The sequence below is a fragment of the Tursiops truncatus genome, chromosome X, assembly GCF_011762595.2.
Source record: "Tursiops truncatus isolate mTurTru1 chromosome X, mTurTru1.mat.Y, whole genome shotgun sequence".
NCBI classification, from domain to species: Eukaryota; Metazoa; Chordata; class Mammalia; order Artiodactyla; family Delphinidae; genus Tursiops; species Tursiops truncatus.
In genome coordinates this window covers 56,576,622-56,601,536 of record NC_047055.1, presented here as the reverse complement: position 1 = coordinate 56,601,536, position 24,915 = coordinate 56,576,622, and the positions used below count along the sequence as shown (strand labels likewise).

Genomic DNA, 24,915 nt, shown 5'->3' with positions numbered 1-24,915 from the left:
GTGTGTGTGTGTGTGTGTGTGTGTGTGTGTGTGTGTGTCCTCTATTAATGATCTGGCCTAGTTATTAATTTCAAATTATTTTTCTGTCACCCAAGCACTAATTAACTAGTGTCATAACTCGTGTATGATCAGATAAAGATGCTTTTGAGCAGGATGGATAGGAGTCAGAATTCTCCTTTGTAACTATCTGTTTTACTGGGCTATAATGAAATATTGGATGCTTGTAGTTCAACTATGTCATCTTAGTATCTTAACTGAGGATAATATTCTCCACGGCAATTTTAGGGGAAAATCATGCCCACTGGATTTTTTTTAGTGTTGTATGGCAATACCTCATAATTCCCTAAACCCTGCCCATCTTGGCAATGATACTGCTCTCAGAAGAAAGGCAGCTCAATTTAAAGTAAAACTTCATATGTTGTGGAAGAATGCTTAACCATGTCAACACTCTGACAGCCAGATTTTTCTGGTCCTAGAAATTTAGAGAGTGTAGTTTTAATATGGAAATAACAATACCAAAATCTTTTATTATACTTGGTTATTAAAAATGTAATAGACTGGTATGTTTCAAAAATGACAAAGGTCTTGAGTTATCACACTGCATTTTATGAGGCAAAGTAATGTAAACTTTGAAAAATAATCTTGCAAGATACCTTGTGTCATTTGAAGATTCAAGAATAAGAGCCAGGTTCTCATGGTACCTATTTACTGTGGCTTGTAACTCATATAGCAAATGTTCATGTTGTTGTTGGTTGTTTCAGGTAGCTCCAAGTAATTATACATTCTGATAGCTAATAGAGACATAGTTATCTATCTATCTATCTATCTATCTATCTATCTATCTATATATATTTCAAAACATGTAGGAAAATATACATACAATTGAATATTATTATCATAGTGGGCATAATTTAGACTTTCTTCTTTTGTATATATTTATCCAGAGTTTTAGAATTAATCTCTTTAAAGTTTTAGATTTAAAAGAATTAGCATTCATATTTATTAAAATATTATACAAATGGAAGCCTCTGAGATGTGACCATACATTTATTCATACGTTTGCATCAATACACCTATGGTTAACTTCATGTGCTCCTTAAATTGCAAATAGGACTAATTCTGTTGCAAAATTTTTCAACATAATTATGTTTAATATAGCACATTTCTTTTCCTTCTAAAACAGATTCTTGACATATACCTCTTCAGTAAGCATAAGCATAAGCTGATGATAAAGAATGGCCACATCAGACAGTGAAAGAGTAAAACAAAACAAGCACAGAATTATTGCAGCTCCAGTGTTTGAGTGAACCATCTCTTCCCCACTTCTTATGTTTGTTGTCATGTCTTGGCAGGAAGGTCAGGCAGAATGGATTGTGGAGAGAATGCAAAATAGTCCTACTACTAGAAAACCATACACAATTACTAGTGTTGGGCAAGTAAAGTAGAGCTTTTTCTTCCTCCTGGCAGTGTCCCTCACAATACCCATTGGTTATTCTGCAGTCATTCACTGGGCACCACCAACTACCCACTACTATGTCAGGCACCAAGGAATGCAAAAAAGTTAGAATAATACAAAAAAAAGAATAATACATAGTTTCTTCAAGTAAGGAGCTTGCAGCCTAGATAGGGGAGACATGATTAACATATAAAATTAATATATGACAAGTCAATAAATGGTTATCTTGGAAGTAATTATTCCATGTAGACTCATTGAAAGTTAATGGTGGATTGAACCTCATATTTTTAAGGACAATATTTTTAGAACAGTTTTAGTTATATAATATAGTTGAGAGGAAGGTATAGAGATTTCCCATATACCCCCTACATCCACAAATGCATAGTCTCCCCTATTATCAATATCACTCAGCAGAATGCTACAATTGTTACTAAGGATGAACCTACGTTGACCCAACATTATAATCCGAAGTCTATAGTATACCTTAGAGTTCATTCTTTGTGTCGTGCATTCTGTGGGTTTGGACAAATGTATAATGACATATATGCATCATTATGATGTTACACAGTATTTTCAGTGCCTTAAAAATTCCGTGCTCTCCCTATTTGTCCCTGGCCCCCGCCTCCCACCCTGGCTCCATCCCTGACAATCACTGATATTTTTATTGTTTCAGTAATTTTGCCTTTTTCAGAATGTAATATAGTTGGAATCATACAGTATGTAGCCTTTAGGACTGGCTTCTTTTCACTTAGTGATATGCATTTAAGGTTCCTCCATGTCTTTTCATGACTTGCTAACTCATTTGTTTTTAGTGCTAAATAATATTCCATTGCCTGGATGTACCACATTATATTTATCCATTTACCTATTGAAGGACATCATGGCTGCTTCCATGAACCTCATTTTAAGACAAGAATATTGATTCTGGGAGAGTGTAAAGTGACTCAGATAGGCATATAACTAGCTATAGATAAGTCCAGATTTAATATCCAGACCTTCTGATTCCTCATACAGTATTTTTTACATCATAATTTGGGCCAGACAAGCACTCTTCTTGCAATTTTCTCAGGTATTTCCTGATGTTATATATTACACCTTGATTATCATAAATATGCAGATTATCTTAAAATGCAGGGTTTTCTGACCAATCAACGTTTCAAGATATTTGCTGGATTTTTTGGGTTTTATTTAAGTAGTATATAAATATTTATGATGCAAATGTCATAATGTTGAATACAAATAACAAAGAATCATTTTAGTAGCTCTATGGGCAACAGACCATGGCAGTGTTTGAGAACTACTATCTAGGAGAGTGGAGAATCCATTTCATAGCTGATTCTCTGGCACTTATGGCAGATACAAGGGAAAACCAACTACTTACAAGCCATGAGTGGCAGTGATCTTCAAGAAGCCAATTACCTTTCTGGAAGGTGGTTTGTTATCAATGTTTAATATTCTCGTAGTGGCAGTTTAATACCTTTTAATGAACACAAAATACATTTGAATTGTCGCTAGTTGCTACACAGAAGTTAGCACTGCAACTTAATTTTAGACCAAAATAGATTTTTAATTTGAGGCTAAGTTCCTATTTATTTTATTTCTAAAGGAAAATGGGTAGGAAGTTTTCCTCCTGAATTTGCTATCTAAACAAAATATATTTTATTCAATCTAATTTTGAAATGTATTGCTGGTTTTCCACACAGGCAAAACTGGCTTTCCAAAAAGCAGCAGGAATACAAGTCTTATAGCTGCAGTGAGCAGAACAAATCATGTAGAGAAAATGAAATTCCACAAAAATCACTGATCACTTTTTTATATTAATATCCTTAGTGAGAAATCTTAAACTGTATCTTCCTAAACATCTTCCGATTTCCTGAAATGTGTATTTCAAAAATACATTTAGTAAACTGAATTTCCTTTTCAATCTGGAATGTATCTGAAGGCAAATTATTTTTGTTATAAATTTGAACTTGGCTAGGTTTGTTTCTCTTTCTCTCCTATTAATTCTGTAAATGCTAATCTTTCTCATTTCTATTAATTGGTGATATCTGCTGCAGAGGAATACAAAATCATCTAAATGTAGGCCTCACTTCAGTTGATTACTGTTATTATTGATTTGCTAGTCAAAATTAAATTGAGCTAATGGATCACTATTTTTTTTTTTCAGCTTTCTTCTAAGAATGTGACTTTTTTCTGTGGCTGTCTGTTTCTATAAATTAAAGTTATAGTTCAGATGTTATATATTTTATTGTATAATATATATTTTTATTGGCAACATAGAGTCAAGCACATTTCAAAATAGAAATTAATTTTGGTTAACATGCTTGAAATGAAACTTAAATACTTTCTTTGAGCAACTATGGGAGAAAAATAGCCACAAATTTGGTAGTATGCCAGAATTAATCATCTTTTTCTTCTTTTATATCCTTGTTATCAGTTTTGATTTATAAGAGATCACTGACTTGACCAAATATGTTTTCTTTTGCTCTGATAAAATACACATAGCATAAACTTTACAATTGTAACAATACTGTTCAGTTGCATTTAGTACAATACATTCACATTGTTGTGTAACTATCATCAAAAATATGGAACATTCCACAAACTTGCATTTTATCCTTGTGCAGGGGCCATGGTAATTTTCTCTGTTTTGTTCTAATTTTAACATATGAGCTACTGAAGCTAACAAATAAATATGTTTTATAAAGTGTCAAAAATCTCTTTGAGACTAAGTAGAAAAAGTAAAATAAGTTGACTAGTGAAACAGTATTCAAACTCATTTTGGTATATGAACTGTTAGCTTTTAAGTATTTCTCTGGCTTATTGAATTTGATAGGCATCTGAGAGACCATATTTCATAGACTAGCAGGTAGGTTTCTTATCTGGTGGGCTGGTCTATTTGAAGAAATCCTGCACTTGAGGATAGAAGGGCTCTGGAAGGAGGCTACTGCAACTGTTCTTAGCTTCCTGCCTTCTTGAACTAACTAGTTATGGGGACAGCTACTCTTGTCCTAATGTCAGAAATTTGAGGTGTTTTGTCACCCTTAATCTATATCTAATGCATACCCTCTCCTAGACTTATCATGGGATTTGCTGGGTGTGCCATTGCTGGTTTGAAAATCAGACCAATGGGAGGTCAGGGCTGCAAGGCCTTAGAAATTATCTTGAAAGGTCTACTCTATAATACTCTATAAAAATGCTCAAATAAGGTACCCAGGGACGTGTATAACTTACAAGAAGTTGTACATACCATTAGAAGAATTTTCATATCTCAAATTTACATAAATAAGAAATGGCCTATCGGATGGTACCAACAACATAATTAATGATTGTCAGTGATGTTTAAAAACCAGGAACATTTCTAATTTAAAAGGATATCACCAAAGACAAGTATAACTGATGATTACTCAACAAGATAGTAGTTAGCTTTGTGTAAACTGTGAAAAATCCTGATATATATCAATATATATTGAATAGGTATTCCATGAAAATGAGTTTCATTATTCAAAAAGTTTAGAAAATGTAGTCTGCTCTCTGCCTCTTTTGGAAAATCACAGTAAATATTAGCATATTGTAAGCTTTGAAACTACCTGCATTAAAGAAGCCTGGAGCCAATGTACCTGAGTTTAAACCCCAACTTCAAGGTTTATTAGCTATGTGACATTAGATTTGTTTTTCAGTTTCTGTAATTGTTTCCTTATCTGAAAAATGGAAATAGTGTTGGTACTTCCCTCTGAAGGTTTTTGTGAATATTAAATAAATAAATATGTAAAGAACGTACAACAGTGTGCGGCATATAATACGGGCTACATGAACTTTGTTATTTTCAACCCAGTGTTGTCTCAATTGGTCATGGAAATCCCTCATCCCTCACCTCCCCTTTTTTAAAATTTATTTTGTATTTTTTTACAGCTTTATTGGAGTATAATTGCTTTACAATAGTGTGTTAGTTTCTGCTTTATAACACAGTGAATCAGTTATACATATACATATGTTCCAATATCTCTTCCCTCTTGCATCTCCCTCCCTCCCACCCTCCCTATCCCACCCCTCTAGGTGGTCACAAAGCACCGAGCTGATCTCCCTGTGCTTTGCAGCTGCTTCCACTAGCTATCTATTTTAAGTTTGGTAGTGTATATATGTCCATGCCACTCTCTCACTTTGTCTCAGATTATCCTTCCCCCGCCGCATATCCTTAAGTCCATTCTCTAGTAGGTCTGTGTCTTTATTCCTGTCTTATGCCTAGGTTCTTCATGACATTATTTTTTCTTAAATTCCATATATATGTGTTAGCATACGGTATTTGTCTTTCTCTTTCTGACTTACTTCACTCTGTATGACAGATTCTAGGTCCATCCACCTCATTACAAATAGCTCAATTTCATTTCTTTTTATGGATGAGTAACACTCCATTGAATATATGTGCCACATCTTCTTTATCCATTCATCCGACGATGGGCACTTAGGTTGTTTCCATCTCTTGGCTATGGTAAATAGAGCTGCAATGAACATTGTGGTACATGACTCTTTTTGAATTATGGTTTTCTCAGGGTATATGCCCAGTAGTAGGATTGCTGGGTCAAATGGTAGTTCTATTTGTAGATTTTTAAGGAACCTCCATACTGTTCTCCATAGTGGCTGAACCAATTCACATTCCCACCAGCAGTGCAAGAGTGTTCCAGTTTCTCCACACCCTCTCCAGCATTTATTGTTTCTAGATGTTTTGATGATGGCCATTCTGACTGGTGTGAGATGATATTTCATTGTAGTATTGATTTGCATTTCTCAAATGATTAATGATGTTGAGCATTCTTTCATCTGTTTCTTGGCAGTCTGTATATCTTCTTTGGAGAAATGTCTATTTAGGTCTTCCACCCAGTTTTGGATTGGGTTGTTTGTTTTTTTGTTATGAGCTGCAAGAGTTGCTTGTAAATCTTGGAGATTAATCCTTTGTCAGTTGCTTCATCTGCAAATAATTTCTCCCATTCTGAGGGTTGTCTTTTGGTCCTGTTTATGGTTTCCTTTGCTGTGCAAAAGCTTTGAAGTTTCATTAGGTCCCATTTGTTTATTTTTGTTTTTATTTCCATTTCTCTAGGAGGTGGGCCAAAAAGGGTCTTGCTGTGATTTATGTCATAGAGTGATCTGCTTATGCTTTCCTCTAAGAGTTTGATAGTTTCTGGCCTTACATTTAGGTCTTTAATCCATTTAGAGCTTACTTTTGTGTATGGTGTTAGGATGTGATCTAATCTCATAATTTTACATGTACCTGTCCAGTTTTCCCAGCACCAGTTATTGAAGAGGCTGTCCTTTCTCCACTGTACATTTCTGCCTCCTTTATCAAAGTTAAGGTGACCATATGTGCGTGGGTTTATCTCTGGGCTTTCTATGCTGTTCCATTGATCTATATTTCTGTTTTTGTGCCAGTACCATACTGTCTTGATTACTGTAGCTTTGTAGTATAGTCTGATCAGGGAGCCTGATTCTTTTTTTTTTTTTTAACATCTTTATTGGGGTATAATTGCTTTACAATGGTGTGTTAGTTTCTGCTTTATAACAAAGTGAATCAGTTATACATATACATATGTTCCCATATCTCTTCCCTCTTGCGTCTCCCTCCCTCCCACCCTCCCTATCCCACCCCTCCAGGCTGTCACAAAGCACCAAGCCAATATCCCTGTGCCATGCAGCTGCTTCCCACTAGCTATCTACCTTACTTCGTTTGTTAGTGTGTATATGTCCATGACTCTCTCTCGCCCCATCACAGCTCACCCTTCCCCCTCCCCATAACCTCAAGTCCGTTCTCTAGGAGGTCTGCGTCTTTATTCCTGCCTTACCCCTAGGTTCTTCATGACATTTTTTTTTCTTAAATTCCATATATATGTGTTAGCATACGGTATTTGTCTTTTTCTTTCTGACTTACTTCACTCTGTATGACAGACTCTAGGTCTATCCACCTCATTACAAATAGCTCAATTTCGTTTCTTTTTATGGCTGAGTAATATTCCATTGTATATATGTGCCACATCTTCTTTATCCATTCATCCGATGATGGACACTTAGGTTGTTTTCATCTCCAGGCTATTGTAAATAGAGCTGCAATGAACATTTTGGTACATGACTCTTTTTGAATTTCGGTTTTCTCAGGGTATATGCCCAGTAGTGGGATTGCTGGGTCATATGGTAGTTCTATTTGTAGTTTTTTAAGGAACCTCCATACTGTTCTCCATAGTGGCTGAACCAATTCACATTCCCACCAGCAGTGCAAGAGGGTTCCCTTTTCTCCACATCCTCTCCAGCATTTATTGTTTCTAGATTTTTTGATGATGGCCATTCTGACTGGTGTGAGATGATATCTCATTGTAGTTTTGATTTGCATTTCTCTAATGATTAATGATGTTGAGCATTCTTTCATGTGTTTGTTGGCAGTCTGTATATCTTCTTTGGAGAAATGTCTATTTAGGTCTTCTGCCCATTTTTGGATTGGGTTGTTTGCTTTTTTGTTATTGAGCTGCATGAGCTGCTTGTAAATTTTGGAGATTAATCCTTTGTCGGTTGCTTCATTGGCAAATATTTTCTCCCACTCTGAGGGTTGTCTTTTGGTCTTGTTTATGGTTTCCTTTGCTGTGCAAAAGCTTTGAAGTTTCATTAGGTCCCATTTGTTTATTTTTGTTTTTATTTCCATTACTCTAGGAGGTGGGTCAGAAAGAATCTTGCTGTGATTTATGTCATAGAGTGTTCTGCCTATGTTTTCCTCTAAGAGTTTGATAGTTTCTGGCCTTATAGTTAGGTCTTTAATCAATTTTGAGCTTATTTTTGTGTATGGTGTTAGGGAGTGATCTAATCTCATACTTTTACATGTACCTGTCCAGTTTTCCCAGCACCACTTATTGAAGACGCTGTCCTTTCTCCACTGTACATTCCTGCCACCTTTATCAAAGATAAGGTGTCCATATGTGCATGGGTTTATCTCTGGGCTTTCTATCCTGTTCCATTGATCTATCTTTCTGTTTTTGTGCCAGTACCATACCGTCTTGATGACTGTAGCTTTGTAGTATAGTCTGAAGTCAGGGAGCCTGATTCCTCCAGTTCCTTTTTTTGTTCTCAAGATTGCTTTGGCTATCCGGGGTCTTTTGTGTTTCCATACTAATTGCGAAATTTTTTGTTCTAGTTCTGTGAAAAATGCCAGTGGTAGTTGGATAGGGATTGCATTGAATCTATAGATTGCTTTGGGTAGTAGAGTCATTTTCACAATGTTGATTCTTCCAATCCAAGAACATGGTATATGTCTCCATCTATTTGTATCATCTTTAATTTCTTTCATCAGTGTCTTATAATTTTCTGCATACAGGTCTTTTGTCTCCTTAGGTAGGTTTATTCCTAGATATTTTATTCTTTTTGTTGCAATGGTAAATGGGAGTGTTTTCTTGATTTCATTTTCAGATTTTTCATCATTAGTATATAGGAATGCCAGAGATTTCTGTGCATTAATTTTGTATCCTGCCACTTTACCAAATTCATTGATTAGCTCTAGTAGTTTTCTGGTAGCATCTTTAGGATTCTCTATGTATAGGATCATGTCATCTGCAAACAGTGACAGCTTTACTTCTTCTTTTCCGATTTGTATTCCTTTTATTTCCTTCTTTTCTCTGATTGCTGTGGCTAAAACTTCCAAAACTATGTTGAATAAGAGTGGTGAGAGTGGGCACCCTTGTCTTGTTCCTGATCTTAGTGGAAATGCTTTCAGGTTTTCACCATTGAGGATGATGTTTGCTGTGGGCTTGTCGTATATGGCCTTTATTATGTTGAGGAAAGTTCCCTCTATGCCTACTTTCTGGAGGGTTTTTATCATAAATGGGTGTTGAATTTTGTCAAAAGCTTTCTCTGCATCTATTGAGATGATCATATGGTTTTTCTCCTTCAATTTGTTAATATGGTTTATCACATTGATAGATTTGCGTATATTGAAGACTCCTTGCATTCCTGGAATAAACCCCACTTGATCATGGTGTATGATCCTTTTAATGTGCTGTTGGATTGTGTTTGCTAGTATTTTGTTGAGGATTTTTGCATCTATGTTCATCAGTGATATTGGCCTGTAGTTTTCTTTCTTTGTGACATCCTTGCCTGGTTTTGGTATCAAGGTGATGGTGGCCTCGTAGAAGGAGTTTGGGAGTGGTCCTCCCTCTGCTCTATTTTGGAAGAGTTTGAGAAGGATAGGTGTTAGCTCTTCTCTAAATTTTGATAGAATTCGCCTGTGAAGCCATCTGGTCCTGGGCTTTTCTTTGTTGGAAGATTTTTAATCACAGTTTCAATTTCAGTGCTTGTGATTGGTCTGTTCATATTTTCTATTTCTTCCTGATTCAGTCTTGGCAGGTTGTGCATTTCTAAGAATTTGTCCATTTCTTCCAGATTGTCCATTTTATTGGCATAGAGTTGCTTGTAGTAATCTCTCATGATCTCTTTTATTTCTGCAGTGTCAGTTGTTACCTCTCCTTTTACATTTCTCATTCTATTGATTTGAGCCTTCTCCCTTTTTTTCTTGATGAGTCTGGCTAGTGGTTTATCTATTTTGTTTATCTTCTCAAAGAACCAGCTTTTAGTTTTATTGATCTTTGCTATTGTTTCCTTCGTTTCTTTTTCATTTATTTCTGATCTGATTTTTATGATTTCTTTCCTTCTGCTAGCTTTGGGGTTTTTTTGTTCTTCTTTCTCTAATTGCTTGAGGTGCAAGGTTAGGTTGTTTATTCGAGATGTTTCCTGCTTCTTAAGGTGGGCTTGTATTGCTATAAACTTCCCCCTTAGAACTGCTTTTGCTGCATCCCACAGGTTTTGGCTCATTGTGTCTCCATTGTCATTTGTTTCTAGGTATTTTTTGATTTCCTCTTTGATTTCTTCAGTGATCACTTCATTATTAAGTAGTGTATTGTTTAGCCTCCATGTGTTTGTATTTTTTACACATCTTTTCCTGTAATTGATATCTAGTCTCATGACGTTGTGGTCAGAAAAGATACTTGATACAATTTCAATTTTCTTAAATTTACCAAGGCTTGATTTGTTACCCAAGATATGATCTATCCTGGAGAATGTTCCATGAGCACTTGAGAAAAATGTGTATTCTGTTGTTTTTGGATGGAGTGTCCTATAAATATCAATTAAGTCCATCTTGTTTAATGTATCATTTAAAGCTTGTGTTTCCTTATTTATTTTCATTTTGGATGATCTGTCCATGGGTGAAAGTGGGGTGTTTAAGTCCCCTACTATGAATGTGTTACTGTCGATTTCCCCTTTTATGGCTGTTAGTATTTGCCTTATGTATTGAGGTGCTCCTATGTTGGGTGCATAAATATTTACAATTGTTATATCTTCTTCTTGGATCGATCCCTTGATCATTATGTAGTGTCCTTCTTTGAATCTTTTAATAGTCCTTATTTTAAAGTCTATTTTGTCTGATATGAGAATTGCTACTCCAGCTTTCTTTTGGTTTCCATTTGCATGGAATATCTTTTTCCATCCCCTCACTTTCAGTCTGTATGTGTCTCTAGGTCTGAAGTGGGTCTCTTGTAGACAGCATATATAAGGGTCTTGTTTTTGTATCCATTGAGCTAATCTGTGTCTTTTGGTGGGAGCATTTAGTCCATTTACATTTAAGGTAATTATCGATATGTATGTTCCTATTCCCATTTTCTAAATTGTTTTGGGTTCATTATTGTAGGTCTTTTCCTTCTCTTGTGTTTCTTCCCTAGAGAAGATCCTTTAGCATTTGTTGTAAAGCTGGTTTGGTGGTGCTGAACTCTCTCAGCTTTTGCTTGTCTGTAAAGGTTTTAATTTCTCCATCAAATCTGAATGAGATCCTTGCTGGGTAGAGTAGTCTTGGCTGCAGGTTTTTCTCCTTCATCACTTTCAGTATGTCCTGCCACTCCCTTCTGGCTTGTAGGGTTTCTGCTGAGAGATCAGCTGTTAACCTTATGGGGATTCCCTTATGTGTTATTTGTTGTTTTTCCCTTGCTGCTTTTAATATGCTTTCTTTGTATTTAATTTTTGACAGTTTGATTAATATGTGTCTTGGCGTATTTCTCCTTGTATTTATCCTGTATGGGACTCTCTGTGCTTCCTGGACTTGGTTAACTATTTCCTTTCCCATATTAGGGAAGTTTTCAACTATAATCTCTTCAAATATTTTCTCAGTCCCTTTCTTTTTCTCTTCTTCTTCTGGAACCCCTATAATTCGAATGTTGGTGCGTTTAATGTTGTCCCAGAGGTCTCTGAGACTGTCCTCAGTTCTTTTCATTCTTTTTTCTTTATTCTGCTCTGCAATAGTTATTTCCACTATTTTATCTTCCAGGTCACTTATCCGTTCTTCTGCCTCAGTTATTCTGCTATTGATCCCATCTAGAGTATTTTTAATTTCATTTATTGTGTTGTTCATCGTTGCTTGTTTCATCTTTAGTTCTTCTAGGTCCTTGTTAACTGATTCTTGCATTTTGTCCATTCTATTGTCCATTCTATCTCCAAGATTTCGGATCAACCTTACTATCATTATTCTGAATTCTTTTTCAGGTAGACTGCTTATTTCCTCTTCATTTGTTAGGTCTGGTGGGTTTTTATCTTGCTCCTTTATCTGCTATGTGTTTTTCTGTTTTCTCATTTTGCTTATCTTACTGTGTTTGGGGTCTCGTTTTTGCAGGCTGCAGGTTCGTAGTTCCTCCTGTTTTTGATGTCTGTCTCCAGTGGCTAAGGTTGGTTCAGTGGGTTGTGTAGGCTTCCTGGTGGAGGGGACTAGTGCCTGTGTTGTGGTGGATGAGGCTGGATCTTGTCTCTCTAGTGGGCAGGTTCACGTCTGGTGGTGTGTTTTGGGGTGTCTGTGGCCTTATTATGATTTTAGGCAGCCTCTCTGCTAATGGGTGGGGTTGTGTTCCTGTTTTGCTAGTTGTTTGGCACAGGTTGTCCAGCACTGTGGCTTGCTGGTCATTGAGTGAAGCTGGGTGCTGGTGTTAAGATGGAGGTCTCTGGGAGATTTTCGCCGTTTGATATTATGTGGAGCTGGGAGGTCTCTTGTGGACCAGTGTCCTGAAGTTGGCTCTCCTACCTCAGAGGCAGAGCCCTGACTCCTGGCTGGAGCACCAAGAGCTTTTCATCCACACGGCTCAGAATAAAAGGGAGAAAAAGTAGAGGGAATTAGTAGAAGTATGAGGAAAGAAAGAAGGAAAGGAGGGAAGGAAGGAGGGAAGGAAGTAAGGAAGGAAGGAAGAAAGAAAGAAAGAAGCAAAGAAGGAAGGAAGGCAAGAAGGAACGAAAGGAGGGAGGGAGGGAGGAAGGAAGGAAGGAAAGAGGGAAAGAAGGAAAAACAGAAAGAAAGAAGATACAGTAAAAATAAAATAAAGTATAATAAAGTTATTGAATTAAAAAATTGTTATTTAGGAAAAAAAAAGGAACGGATAGAACCTTAGGACAAATGTTGGAAGCAAAGCTATACAGACAAAATCTTACACAGAAGCATACACATACACCCTCACTAAAAGAGGTAAAGGGGGAAAAATCATAAATCTTGCTGTCAGAGACCACCTCCTCAATTTGGGATGATTCGTTGTCTAAAGGAGGGAAGGAAGGAAGGAAAGAAAGAAAGAAAGGACGAAGGTAAAGTATAATAACGTTCTTAAAATTAAAATTGATTATTAAGAAAAAAGTTTTAAGAAAAAACCATGGACGGATAGAACCCTAGGACAAATGGTGGAACCAAGACTATACAGACAAGATCTCATACAGAAGCATACACATACACATTCACAAAAAGAGGAATAGGGAAAAAAATCATAGATCTTGCTCCCAAAGTCCACCTCCTTAATTTGGGATGATTGGCTGTCTATTCATGTATTCCACAGATGCAGGGTACATCAGGTTGATTGTGGAGCTTTAATCCGCTGCTTCTGAGGCTGCTGGGAGAGATTTCCCTTTCTCTTCTTTGTTCTCACAGCTCACAGGGGCTCAGCTTTGGATTTGGCCCTGCCTCTGCGTGTAGGTCGCTGGAGGGCGTCTGTTTTTTGCTCAGACAGGACGGGGTTAAAGGAGCCGCTGATTCGGGGGTTCTGGCGTACTGAGGCCGGCGGGGAGGGAGGGGCACGGAATGCGGGGCGGGCCTGCGGCGGCAAAGTCCGGCGTGACCCTGCACCAGCCCGAGGTCCACCGTGCGCTCTCCTGGGGAAGTCGTCCCCGGATCCCGGGAACCCGGCAGTGGCGGGCTGCACAGGCTCCGCGGAAGAGGGGCGTGGAGAGCGACCTGCGCTCGCACACAGGTCCCTTGATGGCGGCAGCAGCAGCCCCAACGTCTCCCGCCCGCCTCTGGGATCCGCGCCTCCAGCCGCGGCTCGCGCCCGTCTCTGGAGTCCGCGCCCTCAGCCTCGGCTCGCGCCCGTCTCTGGGGTCCGCGCTTTCAGCCGCGGCTCGCGCCCATCTCTGGGGTCCGTGCTTTCAACCGCGGCTCGCGCCCGTCTCTGGGGTCCGCGCTTTCAGCCGCGGCTCGCGCCCGTCTCTGGATTCCGCGCTTTCAGCCGCGGCTCGCGCCCGTCTCTGGGGTTCGCGCTTTTAGCCGCGGCTCGTGCCCGTCTCTGGAGTTTCTTTAAGCAGCGTGCTTAAACCCCTCTCCTCACGCACCAGGAAACAAAGAGGGAAGAAAAAGTCTCTTGCCTCTTCGGCAGGTGCAGACTTTTCCCCGGACTCCCTCCCGGCTAGCTGTGGTGCACTAACCCCTTCAGGCTATGTTCAAGCCGCCAACCCCAGTCCTCTCCCTGCGCTCCGTCCGAAACCGAAACCCGAGCCTCAGAGCCTCAGCTCGCAGCCCCGCCCGCCCCAGCGGGTGAGCAGACAAGCCTCTCGGGCTGGTGAGTGCCGGTCGGCACCGATCCTCTGTGCGGGAATCTCCCCGCTTTGCCCTCCGCACCCGTTGCTGTGCACTCCTCCGCGGCTTCGAAGCTCCCTCCTCCGCCTCCCGCAGTCTCCGCCCGCGAAGGGGCTTCCTAGTGTGTGGAAACTTTTCCTCCTTCACAGCTCCCTCCCACTGGTGCAGGTGCCGTCCCTATCCTTTTGTCTCTGTTTATTCTTTTTTTTCTTTTGCCCTACCCAGGTACGTGGGGAGTTTCTTGCCTTTTGGGAGGTCTGAGGTCTTCTGCCAGCCTTCAGTAGGTGTTCTGTAGGAGTTGTTCCACGTGTAGATGTATTTCTGGTGTATCTGTGGGGAGGAAGGTGATCTCCGCGTCTTACTCTTCCGCCATCTTCCTGCTCTCCCGCCTGATTCTTCCAGCTACGTTTTTCGTTCTCAAGATTGCTTTGGCTATTCTGGGTCTTTCGTATTTCCATAAAAATTATGAAATTTTTTGTTCTAGTTCTGTGAAAAATGCCGGTGGTAGTTTGATAGGGATTGCATTGAACCTGTAGATTGCTTTGGGTAGTATAGTCATTTTCACAGTGTTGATTCTTCCAATCCAAGAACATGGTATATCTCTCCATCTATTTGTACCATCTTTAATTTCTTTCATCAGTGTCTTACAATTTTCTGCATAGCGGTCTTTTGTCTCCTTAGGTAAGTTTATTCTGAGATATTTGTTTCTTTTTGTTGCAATGGTAAATGGGAGTGTTTTCCTAATTTCATTTTCAGATTTTTCATCATTAGTGTATAGGAATGCCAGAGACTTCTGAGCATTAATTTTGTATCCTGCTATTTTACCAAATTCATTGATTAGCTCTAGTAGTTTTCTGGTAGCATCTTTAGGATTCTCTATGTATAGTATCATGTCATCTGCAAACAGTGACAGCTTTACTTCTTCTTTTCTGATTTGGATTCCTTTTATCTCCTTTTCTTCTCTGATTGCTGTGGCTAAAACTTCCAAGTCTATGTAGAATAAGAGTGGTGAGAGTGGGCAACCTTGTCTTGTTCCTGACCTTAGTGGAAATGCTTTCAGTTTTTCACTGTTGAGTACTATGTTGGCTCTGGCTTTGTGATATATGGCCTTTATTGTATTGACGTAAGTTCCCTCTATGCCTACTTTCTGGAGGGTTTTTATCATAAATGGGTGTTGAATTTTGTCGAAAGTTTTCTCTGCATCTATTGAGATGACCATATGGTTTTTTCTCCTTCAAGTTGTTAATATGGTGTATCAAATTGATTGATTTGCATATATTGAAGAGTCCTTGAACTACTGGAACAAACCCCACTTGATCATGTTGTATGATCCTTTTAATGTGCTGTTGGATTCTGTTTGCTAGTATTTTGTTGAGGATTTTTCATCTATGTTCATCCGTCATATTGGCCTGTAGTTTGTGACATCCTTGTCTGGTTTCGGTATCAGGGTGATGGTGACCTCGTAGGATGAGTTTGGGAGTGTCCCTCCTCCTGCTATATTTTGGAAGAGTTTGAGAAGGATAGGTGTTAGCTCTACTCTAAATGTTTGATATAATTCGCCTGTGAAGCCATCTGGTCCTGGGCTTTTGCTTGTTGGAAGATTTTTAATCACAGTTTCAATTTCACTGCTTGTGATTTGTCTACTCACATTTTCTATTTCTTCCTGATTCAGTCTTGGCAGGTTGTGCATTTCCAAGAATATTTCCATTTCTTCTAGGTTGTCCATTTTATTGGCATAGAGTTGATTTTAGTAATCTCTCATGATCTTTTGTATTTCTGCAGTGTCAGTTGTTACTTCTCCTTTTTCATTTCTATTGATTTGTCTTCTCCCTTTTTTTCTTGATGAGTGTGGCTAACGGTTTATCAATTTTCTTTATCTTCTGAAAGAACCAGCTTTTAGTTTTATTGGTCTTTGCTATCGTTTCCTTCATTTCTTTTTCATTTATTTCTGATCTGACCTTTATGCTTTCTTTCCTTCTTCTAACTTTGGGGGTTCTTGTTCTTCTTTCTCTAATTGCTTTAGGTGCAAGGTTAGGTTTTTTATTCAAGATGTTTCCTGTTTCATGAGGTAGGATTGTATTGCTATAAACGTCCCTCTTAGAACTGCTTTTGCTGCATCCCATAGGTTTTGGGTCGTTTTGTCTCCATTGTCCTTTGTTTCTAGGTATTTTTTGATTTCCTCTTTGATTTCTTCAGTGATCACTTCGTTATTAAGTAGTGTATGGTTTAGCCTCCATATGTTTGTATTTTTTACAGATCTTTTCCTGGAATTGATATCTAGCCTCATAGCATTGTGGTCAGAAAAGATACTTGATACAAGTTCAATTTTCTTAAATTTACCAAGGGTTGATTTGTGACCCAAGATATGATCTATCCTGGAGAATGTTCCATAAGCACTTGAGAAAAATGTGTATTCTGTTGTTTTTGGATGGAATGTCCTATAAATATCAATTAAGTCCATCTTGTTTAATGTATCATTTATAGCTTGTGTTTCCTTGTTTATTTTCATTTTGGATGATCTGTCCATTGGTGAAAGTGGGGTGTAAAAGTCCCCTATTATGAATGTATTACTGTTGATTTCCCCTTTTATGGCTGTTAGTATTTGCCTTATGTATTCAGGTGGTCCTATGTTAGGTGCATAAATATTTACAATTGTTATATCGTCTTCTTGGATCGATCCCTTGATCATTACGTAGTGTCCTTCTTTGTCAATTCTAATAGTTTTTATTTTAAAGTCTATTTTGTCTGATATGAGAATTACTATGCCAGCTTTCTTTTGGTTTCCATTTGCATGGAATATCTTTTTCCATCCCCTCACTTTCAGTCTGTATGTGTCTCTAGGTCTGAAGTGGGTCTCTTGTAGACAGCATATATATGGTTCTTGTTTTTATATCCATTCAGCCAGTCTGTATGGGACTCTCTGTGCTTCCTGGACTTGATTAACTATTTCCTTTCCCATAATAAGGAAGTTTTCAACTATAATCTCATCATATATTTTCTCAGTCCCTTTCTTTTTCTCTTCTTCTTCTGGAACCCCTATAATTCTAATGTTGGTGCGTTTAATGTTGTCCCAGAAGTCTCTGAGACTGTCCTCAGTTCTTTTCATTCTTTTTCCTTTATTCTGCTCTGCAGTAGTTATTTCCACTATTTTATCTTCCAGGTCACTTATCCGTTCTTCTGCCTCAGTTATTCTGGTATTGATCCCTTCTAGAGTGTTTTTATTTTCATTTATTTTGTTGTTCATCGTTGCTTGTTTCATCTTTAGTTCTTCTAGGTCCTTGTTAAATGTTTCTTGCATTTTCTCTATTCTATTTCCATGAATTTGGATCATCTTTATTATCATTATTCTGAATTCTTTTTCAGGTAGACTGCCTATTTCCTCTTCATTTGTTAGGTCTGGTGGGTTTTTATCTTGCTCCTTCATCTGCTGTGTGTTTTACTATCTTCTCATTTTGCTTATCTTACTTGTTTGGGGTCTCCTTTTTGCAGCCTGCAGTTTCATAGTTCCCGGTTTTTTTGGTGTCCATCCCCAGGGGCTAAAGTTGTTTCAGTGGATTGTGTAGGCTTCCTGGTGGAGGGGACTAGTGCCTGTGTTCTGGTGGATGAGGCTGGATCTTGTCTTTCTGGTGGGTACGTCCACGTCTGGTAGTGTGTTTTGGGGTATCTGTGGACTTATCATGATTTTAGGCAGCCTCTCTGCTAATGGGTGTGGTTGTGTTCCTGTCTTGCTAGTTGTTTGGCATAGGGTGTCCAGCACTGTAGCTTGCTGGTCGTTGAGTGAAGCTGGGTGTTGGTTTTGAGATGGAGATCTCTGGGAGATTTTTGCCATTTGATATTACGTGCAGCTGGGAGGTCTCTTGTGGACCAGTGTCCTGAAGATAGCTCTCCCACCTCAGAGGCACAGCACTGACTCCTGTCTGCAGCACCAAGTGCCTTCCATTCTCATGGCTCAGAATAAATGGGAGAAAAAGGAGAAAGAAAGAAAAAGGATAAAATAAAATAAAATAAGGTAAAATAAAATAAAGTTATTAAAAGAAAAAAGTAATTTTTAAGAATTTTTTTTTTTAAAAAACTTAACAAACAAACAAAACAACACCAAAAAACGGATGGATAGAATCCTAGGACAAATGGTGAAAGCAAAGGTATACAGAGAAAATGTCACACAGAAGCTTACACATGCACACTCACAAAAAGAGGAAAAGAGGGAAAAATAATAAATAGTGCTCTCAAAGTCCACCTCCTCAATTTGGGATGATTCGTTGTCTATTTAGGTATTCAACAGATGCAGGGTACATCAAGTTAATTGTGGAGATTTAATCCGCTGCTCCTGAGGCTGCTGGGAGAGATTTCCCTTTCTCTTCTTAGTTCTCACAGGTCCCAGGGGCTCAGCTTTGGATTTGGCCCTGCCTCTGCGTGTAGGTCACCGGAGGGCGTCTATTCTTTGCTCAGACAGGACGGGGTTAAAGGAGCCGCTGATTCGTGGTCTCTGGCTCACTCAGGCTGGGTGGAGGGAAGGGTACGGAGTGTGGGGTGAGCCTGTGGCAGCAGAGGCCGGCGTGACGTTGCACCCGCCTGAGGCGCACCATGCGTTCTCCCAGGGAAGTTGTCCCTGGATCCCGGGTCCCTGGCAGTGGCGGGCTGCACAGGCTCCCCAGAAGGGAGATGTGGAGGGTGACCTTTGCTCGCACACAGGTTTCTTGTTGGTGGCAGCAGCAGCCTTAGCATCTCATACCCATCTCTGTTGTCCTCACTGTTAGCCATGGCTCGCGCCCGTCTCTGGAGCTCCTTTAAGCTGTGCTCTAAATCCTCTCTCCACGCTCACCAGGAAACAAAGAGGGAAGAAAATGTCTCTTGCCTCTTTGGCAGTTCCAGACTTTTTCCCGGACTCCGTCCCGGCTAGCCGTGGTGCAATAACCCATTCAGGCTGTGTTCAGGCCGCCAGTTCTCTCCCTGCACTCCAACTGAAGCCCGAGCCTCAGCTCCCAGCCCCCGCCCCCCGTCCCGGCGGGTGAGCAGACAAGCCTTTCAGGCTGGTGAGTGCAGGTTGGCACCGATCCTCTGTGCGGGAATCTCTCCACTTTTCCCTCTGCACCTGTGGCTGCGCTCTCTTCCGCGGCTCCAAAGGTCCCCCCCTCTGCCACCCACAGTCTCTGCCCATGAAGGGGCTTCTAGTGTGTGGAAACCTTTCCTCCTTCACGGCTCTCTCCCACTGGTGCTGTTCCCGTCCCTATTCTTTTGTCTCTGTTTATTTTGCCCTACCCAGGTACGTGGGGAGTTTCTTGCCTTTTGGGAGGTCTGAGGTCTTCTGCCAGCTTTTAGTAGGTGTTCTGTAGGAGTTGTTCCATGTGTAGATGTATTTCTGATGTATCTTTGGGGAGGAAGGTGATCTCCGTGTCTTACTCTTCTGCCATCTTCCCCCCTCCCCTTTTTTTAAAAACAATTCTCTTTTAACATTTTATGAAACAAGCAGGCAAATGGAAAATAATTTGGAAGATGTTGGTATAGGTTCAATAGGATGTTTCTTTCTTGCTTTTAATCTTTTAACATTAGATATAATTGGAACATTTGAAGAGATTATTAGACTTTCAAAGACATTTAAAATGCCTTTTATGCATTTTCAGAAGCGTCTACAGGAAAATAAACAGTTGCTTGGCAACCTGGAATTTTGTTCTAAACTGCTTTTCTTTTTTGGAGGGATATTATTAATGCAACACTTCGTTAATTTAATTAAATGCTATTTTTAAAATATAAAACCATGTTGCAGTGAACTGACCCACCATTTCATTTAATTGTAAACCTCAAGATTTGATTACTCATAGTTCTCCTTTAGTTAATTTACTTATTCACAGTTTTGACAGAAAAGCTTTCAAACTAATATGAAGAGATAGGCACAGTATAACCAATTAGGAAACTATAAAATTGCCTTAATTTTTGTTCAATCACTGCTGCAAATCCAAATTCACATTTTTCCCCTTGTAAATTTTTCTACGCAGCATGGATTTTTTTCCCCACTGCACTTCTAGGTTAAGGACTATAGATCACATAAATTTATAAGTCTAATGCTTGTTTACTAGTGAGAAAGGAGTCCAAGAAAAATTTTGCTTTAGAGCATGCATGGATAACATCTATACAAAACCAGAAGTATGACAAAACTATACAGTACAAAGTAAATCTAGTCAGAATTATTGCTTCATAAAGGACTGTAAAGACCACTTAGTCCAACCCTTTCATTTTTCATATTGAGTAATCTGAATCCTTGAGAAGTTATATGACATGATTTTTCCCTTGTTCTGGTCAGTGACTTATAATGCCTCTCTTCAAACCCATTTAGAGAGTTTTAAAGAAATTAAAATCAAGATTAAGAAGGTGGGATTTAGTGGACAAAGCACTAAGGGTACATGTCAGGAGACACGAGTTCTCATCCTAGCTCTACTGTCTGTGTTGTATTAAGTCCCTCACTTTTCCTCTCTAGGATTCAGTTTTTCATTTGTAAAATGGAAGGGTTGGTTTAGATATTCATTAAAGTTCTTGTGACTCTTAAGAACTATTTTCACCACTCTAAGTCTGAGTAATATTCCATTGTATATATGTACCACATCTTCTTTATCCATTCATCTGTTGGTGGACATTTAGGTTGCTTCCATGTTCTGGGTATTGTAAATAGTGCTGCAGTGAACATTGGGGTGTGTGTGTCTTTTTGAATTATGGTTTTCTCAGGGTAAATCCCAGTAATGGGATTGCTGGGTCATATGGTAGTTCTATTTTTACTTTTTTAAGGAACATCCACTCTTTTGCAGCAACCAATACATGCCTTCTTTTCTTTGATTTGCATTTGCAGGGGAGAATGATTTCACTGAATTCTAAAATACTGTTTTAAATCTGCCAGAGTTTTTTTTCTTTTTCTTTTTGGCCCGTGGTACCAGTGCACCAGTAGATGGTTAGGGATTTCGATACTATTTAAAACTAATTTAGTTGAATTCACTATACATTTTGAAGGGCATTGGTGGAGTACAGATTGATCTATTTTTAGTACCAATTTCCGGTTATATTTCTATGGTTTTGCTGGATATAGACTTCCTAGGAGGAAGAATTTCAAACTTATGCACTCATGTTTTATCTTTGGGTTTTTTATTCCTACCTCTTTGTACCATTATATAGAGTTTTAAAAATTGCCTTATATTAATACAAAAGAATGTAATTATACTACAAGGGCTGGCACACTTTCAGAGGTGGCCTGCCATGTTTTCATTTATTTGGTCCCTCAGTATATAAGAAGGAGGTCAGTAAAAAGGTATAAAGACAACTTTGTGTTTCCTCCCCTTAATTCTTCTTTCTAAGGTAACTCTCATAAGGAAGGTAGCCCATTCTTTAGTAGAAGTGCTAGCAAGGATATTCACTAGAAAGTTGTTCCTTCTAGCATTTCAGAGTGCTTCCTCTGACAATGTTGTTTTAGATGGATTTTAGTGCATGGTGAGCTCTGTCTAAAACAACTGTCCAGAGCTCTTAATAGACACCAGAACACATTAGCAAGAGTTTTGAAATTTCTCAGACAATTTTCACATTATGCTGTTTGTTTTCTCTGTGCTGTTTTCAATTGGGAATCAGACCCATATTTAATGCTTTTTCAGATGTTCAAACTGTCCATTGTAAGAAGTTATTAGAGGAGTTGAAAATTACTTTGTTAAAGAATATTATTCATAAATTAGACTTGGGCTTACTTTTGGCTTGTGCTGTGCAGCATAGGCCTGTTAAAGAAATGTATACAGTCTTCAATTACATTAAGAAATGGCCCCTGTTTTAAAAGAATGGTTATGGTTTTAGGTATAACAGCTGCAACAATGGCTGAGGCGATGAAGCTGCAGAAGATGAAGCTTATGGCTATGAACACTCTTCAGGGAAATGGAAGCCAAAATGGGACCGAATCAGAGCCTGATGATCTTAATTCTAATACAGGTGAGTGTCTTCAGGAATCCAAAGCAGGTGACTCTCATTGCTTTATTCTGGGAAGGGAGAGAGGAGGGCTGAGAGGAGAGGAGAGAATAATATGTATACTTTGATTATCAGCAGTTAGTACAAAAGGAGGCTTAACCCTACCTCTAATTTGTACATTGAAATTAGAAAACTATTATGGGTCAGAATCCCATTTCAGGAAACATTGATTTATCTCTATTGTTTTGTTGTGGTGGGGTTAAATTCTAATTTTTATAGTGCTAACTATTGCACCTTTTGATTGCTAAAAGCTGCCTCCTTCAATTTCACCTCAGGCTTCTTAATTTTTCTCTAAATAATTTGCCACTGAAATGCAGTTCTGAGACTCCACCTTTGCTTCAAGCTGGAGTACCACCTCCTTAGATAAGTGAGGGTGCTGGGAGACTTGAGGAATTATTGGCAGGGGCTAAAGATGTAGAACAAGAAGAAAAAAAGAAAAAGAGATGGAAAAAGGGGAGAAAAGAGAAAGATGCCTGTGGAATAGAATGTCCCCTCCTTTCTTAGTAACTGTTTTTTTTTTTCCTTGACCCTGTGATAACTGTACCTTGACTTGATCATAAGATCACCCCTGAGATCTCTTTTGGAAGTAGGTGGGATTATAACTATCAACATACATGAATGGATAAATAAAGAAATAAAATATAATTTTAGTGGGGAATAATAAGGGGCAACCTAGGATGGTCTTAGGAGCCACAGGCTTCCAATCTGCGTTTGCAGTTAAATTCAATATAATGTGATAGGTAAATAAGTAGCAGCCTTTTCTCTCTTCTTTTCAGCTTCTAGAATTTCAAGCATGGTAAGTCTTTATTTTGGAGGGAAAAGGAGAGAGGAATTAAAAAGGGACATTATTGAGTTAAATCAGTATGATAGACTCATTTAAAGCTGAAGTTTTCATGGTGAATTATAGAGTGAGAATGGTCTTCAACCAGTGCTCACAATGGGGAATAAATGGAAACATGCTCAGTTTTACATTGTATAAGTTTGAGGTGTACAAAGTGTTGATTTGATACACTTATACATTACAATATGATTATCACAACCATGTTAACTAACACGTCTATCATGTCATAATTATCATTTCTTTTGTGTAGTGAGAAATTTTAAGATTGTATCTCTTAGCAACTGTCAAGTATTTAATGGAGTATCATTAACGCTAATAACAATGTTGTACATTACATCCCCCAAATTTATTCATCTTCTATCTCTCATGTTAACTCATTTATTTCTTACCAAATTTTTGGAAAAAAGGGAAATTTTAATATTCCAATTTTTGCAGATTGGGAAACAGAGGAACAGAGTGTTTTGGCTTTGCCCATAATCGCAAAGCTAGTAAGTGGCAGAGCTAAGTTTCAATCCCATATATGGTTAAGTCCAAAATGTTTAATCTTTTCACATTCTTCCTCCACTTCAATGTTGTTTTGCAACAGGAATTGTTTTTAATTTATGTTCATTTTTGGCTGTGTTGTGTCTTCATTGCTATGCATGGGCTTTCTCTAGTTGTGGTGAGCGGGGGCTACTCTTCAGTGCGGTGTGCAGGTTTCTCATTGCGGTGTCTTCTCTTGTTGTGTAGCACCGGCTCTAGGCACGTGGGCTTCAGTAGTTGTGGCACACTGGCTCAGTAGTTGTGGCTCATGGGCTCTAGAGCATAGACTCAGTAGTTGTGGCACATGGCCTTAGTTGCTCCACAGCAGGTGGGATCTTCCTGGACCAGGGCTTGAACCCATGTCCCCTGCATTGGCATAAGGATTCTTAACCACTGGGCCACCAGGGAAACCCAGGAATTTTATTTTATTTAACCTCTGGAATAAAGTTGTTTTTACAATGAGGATACAGTAATAAACTTATGATCAATTTCCTAGTCTTAACGCCTCTCTTAACTGATACTGGCTTTAAAATTTTTTGGTGTCTCGGAAGTGACCAACATTTTACAGGAAGCCACTTGCAAATAAAAAGAATTTTTTGTACCAATAAAAATTAGTAGGATCTCAAGGAATAACTTCTGTCATGTTTTTCTCAGGTATACCAGTTTCTGAAAAAGACTTTCAATAAAACTTCTGTTGTTCCTTTATAACAAGACAACAAAAAATATTTTGAGAGCTATACTGGTTACCTAATTTCTAACTTAGTAAATGGTTAATTTTCCTGGTTAACTATAAGCTGACTTAACTCCAGGTATCCATCTTTGTGAAAAAAGAAAGTAGTAGGTTTCGATCTATGTATGTTATACTTGATGTTTTAGAAATGGAATTAGAGTAGTCACTGTGCTTGACTTTAAATGTAAATGGATTAAACTCACCAATTAAAATGCACTGAATGGATGAATGGATAAAAAAATAAGATCCAGCAATATGATTTGGTCGAAAGTGAAGTGATGGAAAAAGATACACCATGCAAATGGTAACCAAAATAAAGTGAAAGTGGCTATAGTTATATCAGAAAAAATGGACTTTAAGTCTTAAACTATTTTTAGAAATGAAGGTCATTATATAATTATAAAAGGGTCAATTCAATAGGAAGATATAACATTTATAAATATATGTGTACCCAGTAGCAGAACACTTAAATGTATAAAGAAAAC

The 24,915-nt window shown here is 38.5% G+C and overlaps 1 protein-coding gene and 1 non-coding gene across 6 annotated transcripts in view; one reads left to right on the top strand and one right to left on the bottom strand.

Annotated features, from left to right (window-relative positions):
* The window catches only part of DACH2 (dachshund family transcription factor 2), a 640,153-nt gene that overhangs the window by 389,598 nt on the left and 225,640 nt on the right, over positions 1-24,915 (top strand). For all 5 annotated transcript variants that reach the window (XM_073799555.1, XM_073799556.1, XM_073799557.1 and 2 more), the window contains exon 4: positions 22,170-22,301. In XM_073799555.1, coding sequence (XP_073655656.1) covers positions 22,170-22,301 — 132 coding nt within the window. The remainder of the gene's footprint in view (positions 1-22,169; positions 22,302-24,915) is intronic.
* LOC117310533 (U6 spliceosomal RNA) lies at positions 4,039-4,141 on the bottom strand. Its single transcript, XR_004524674.1, has one exon. It is a non-coding gene; the product is annotated as a U6 spliceosomal RNA (small nuclear RNA).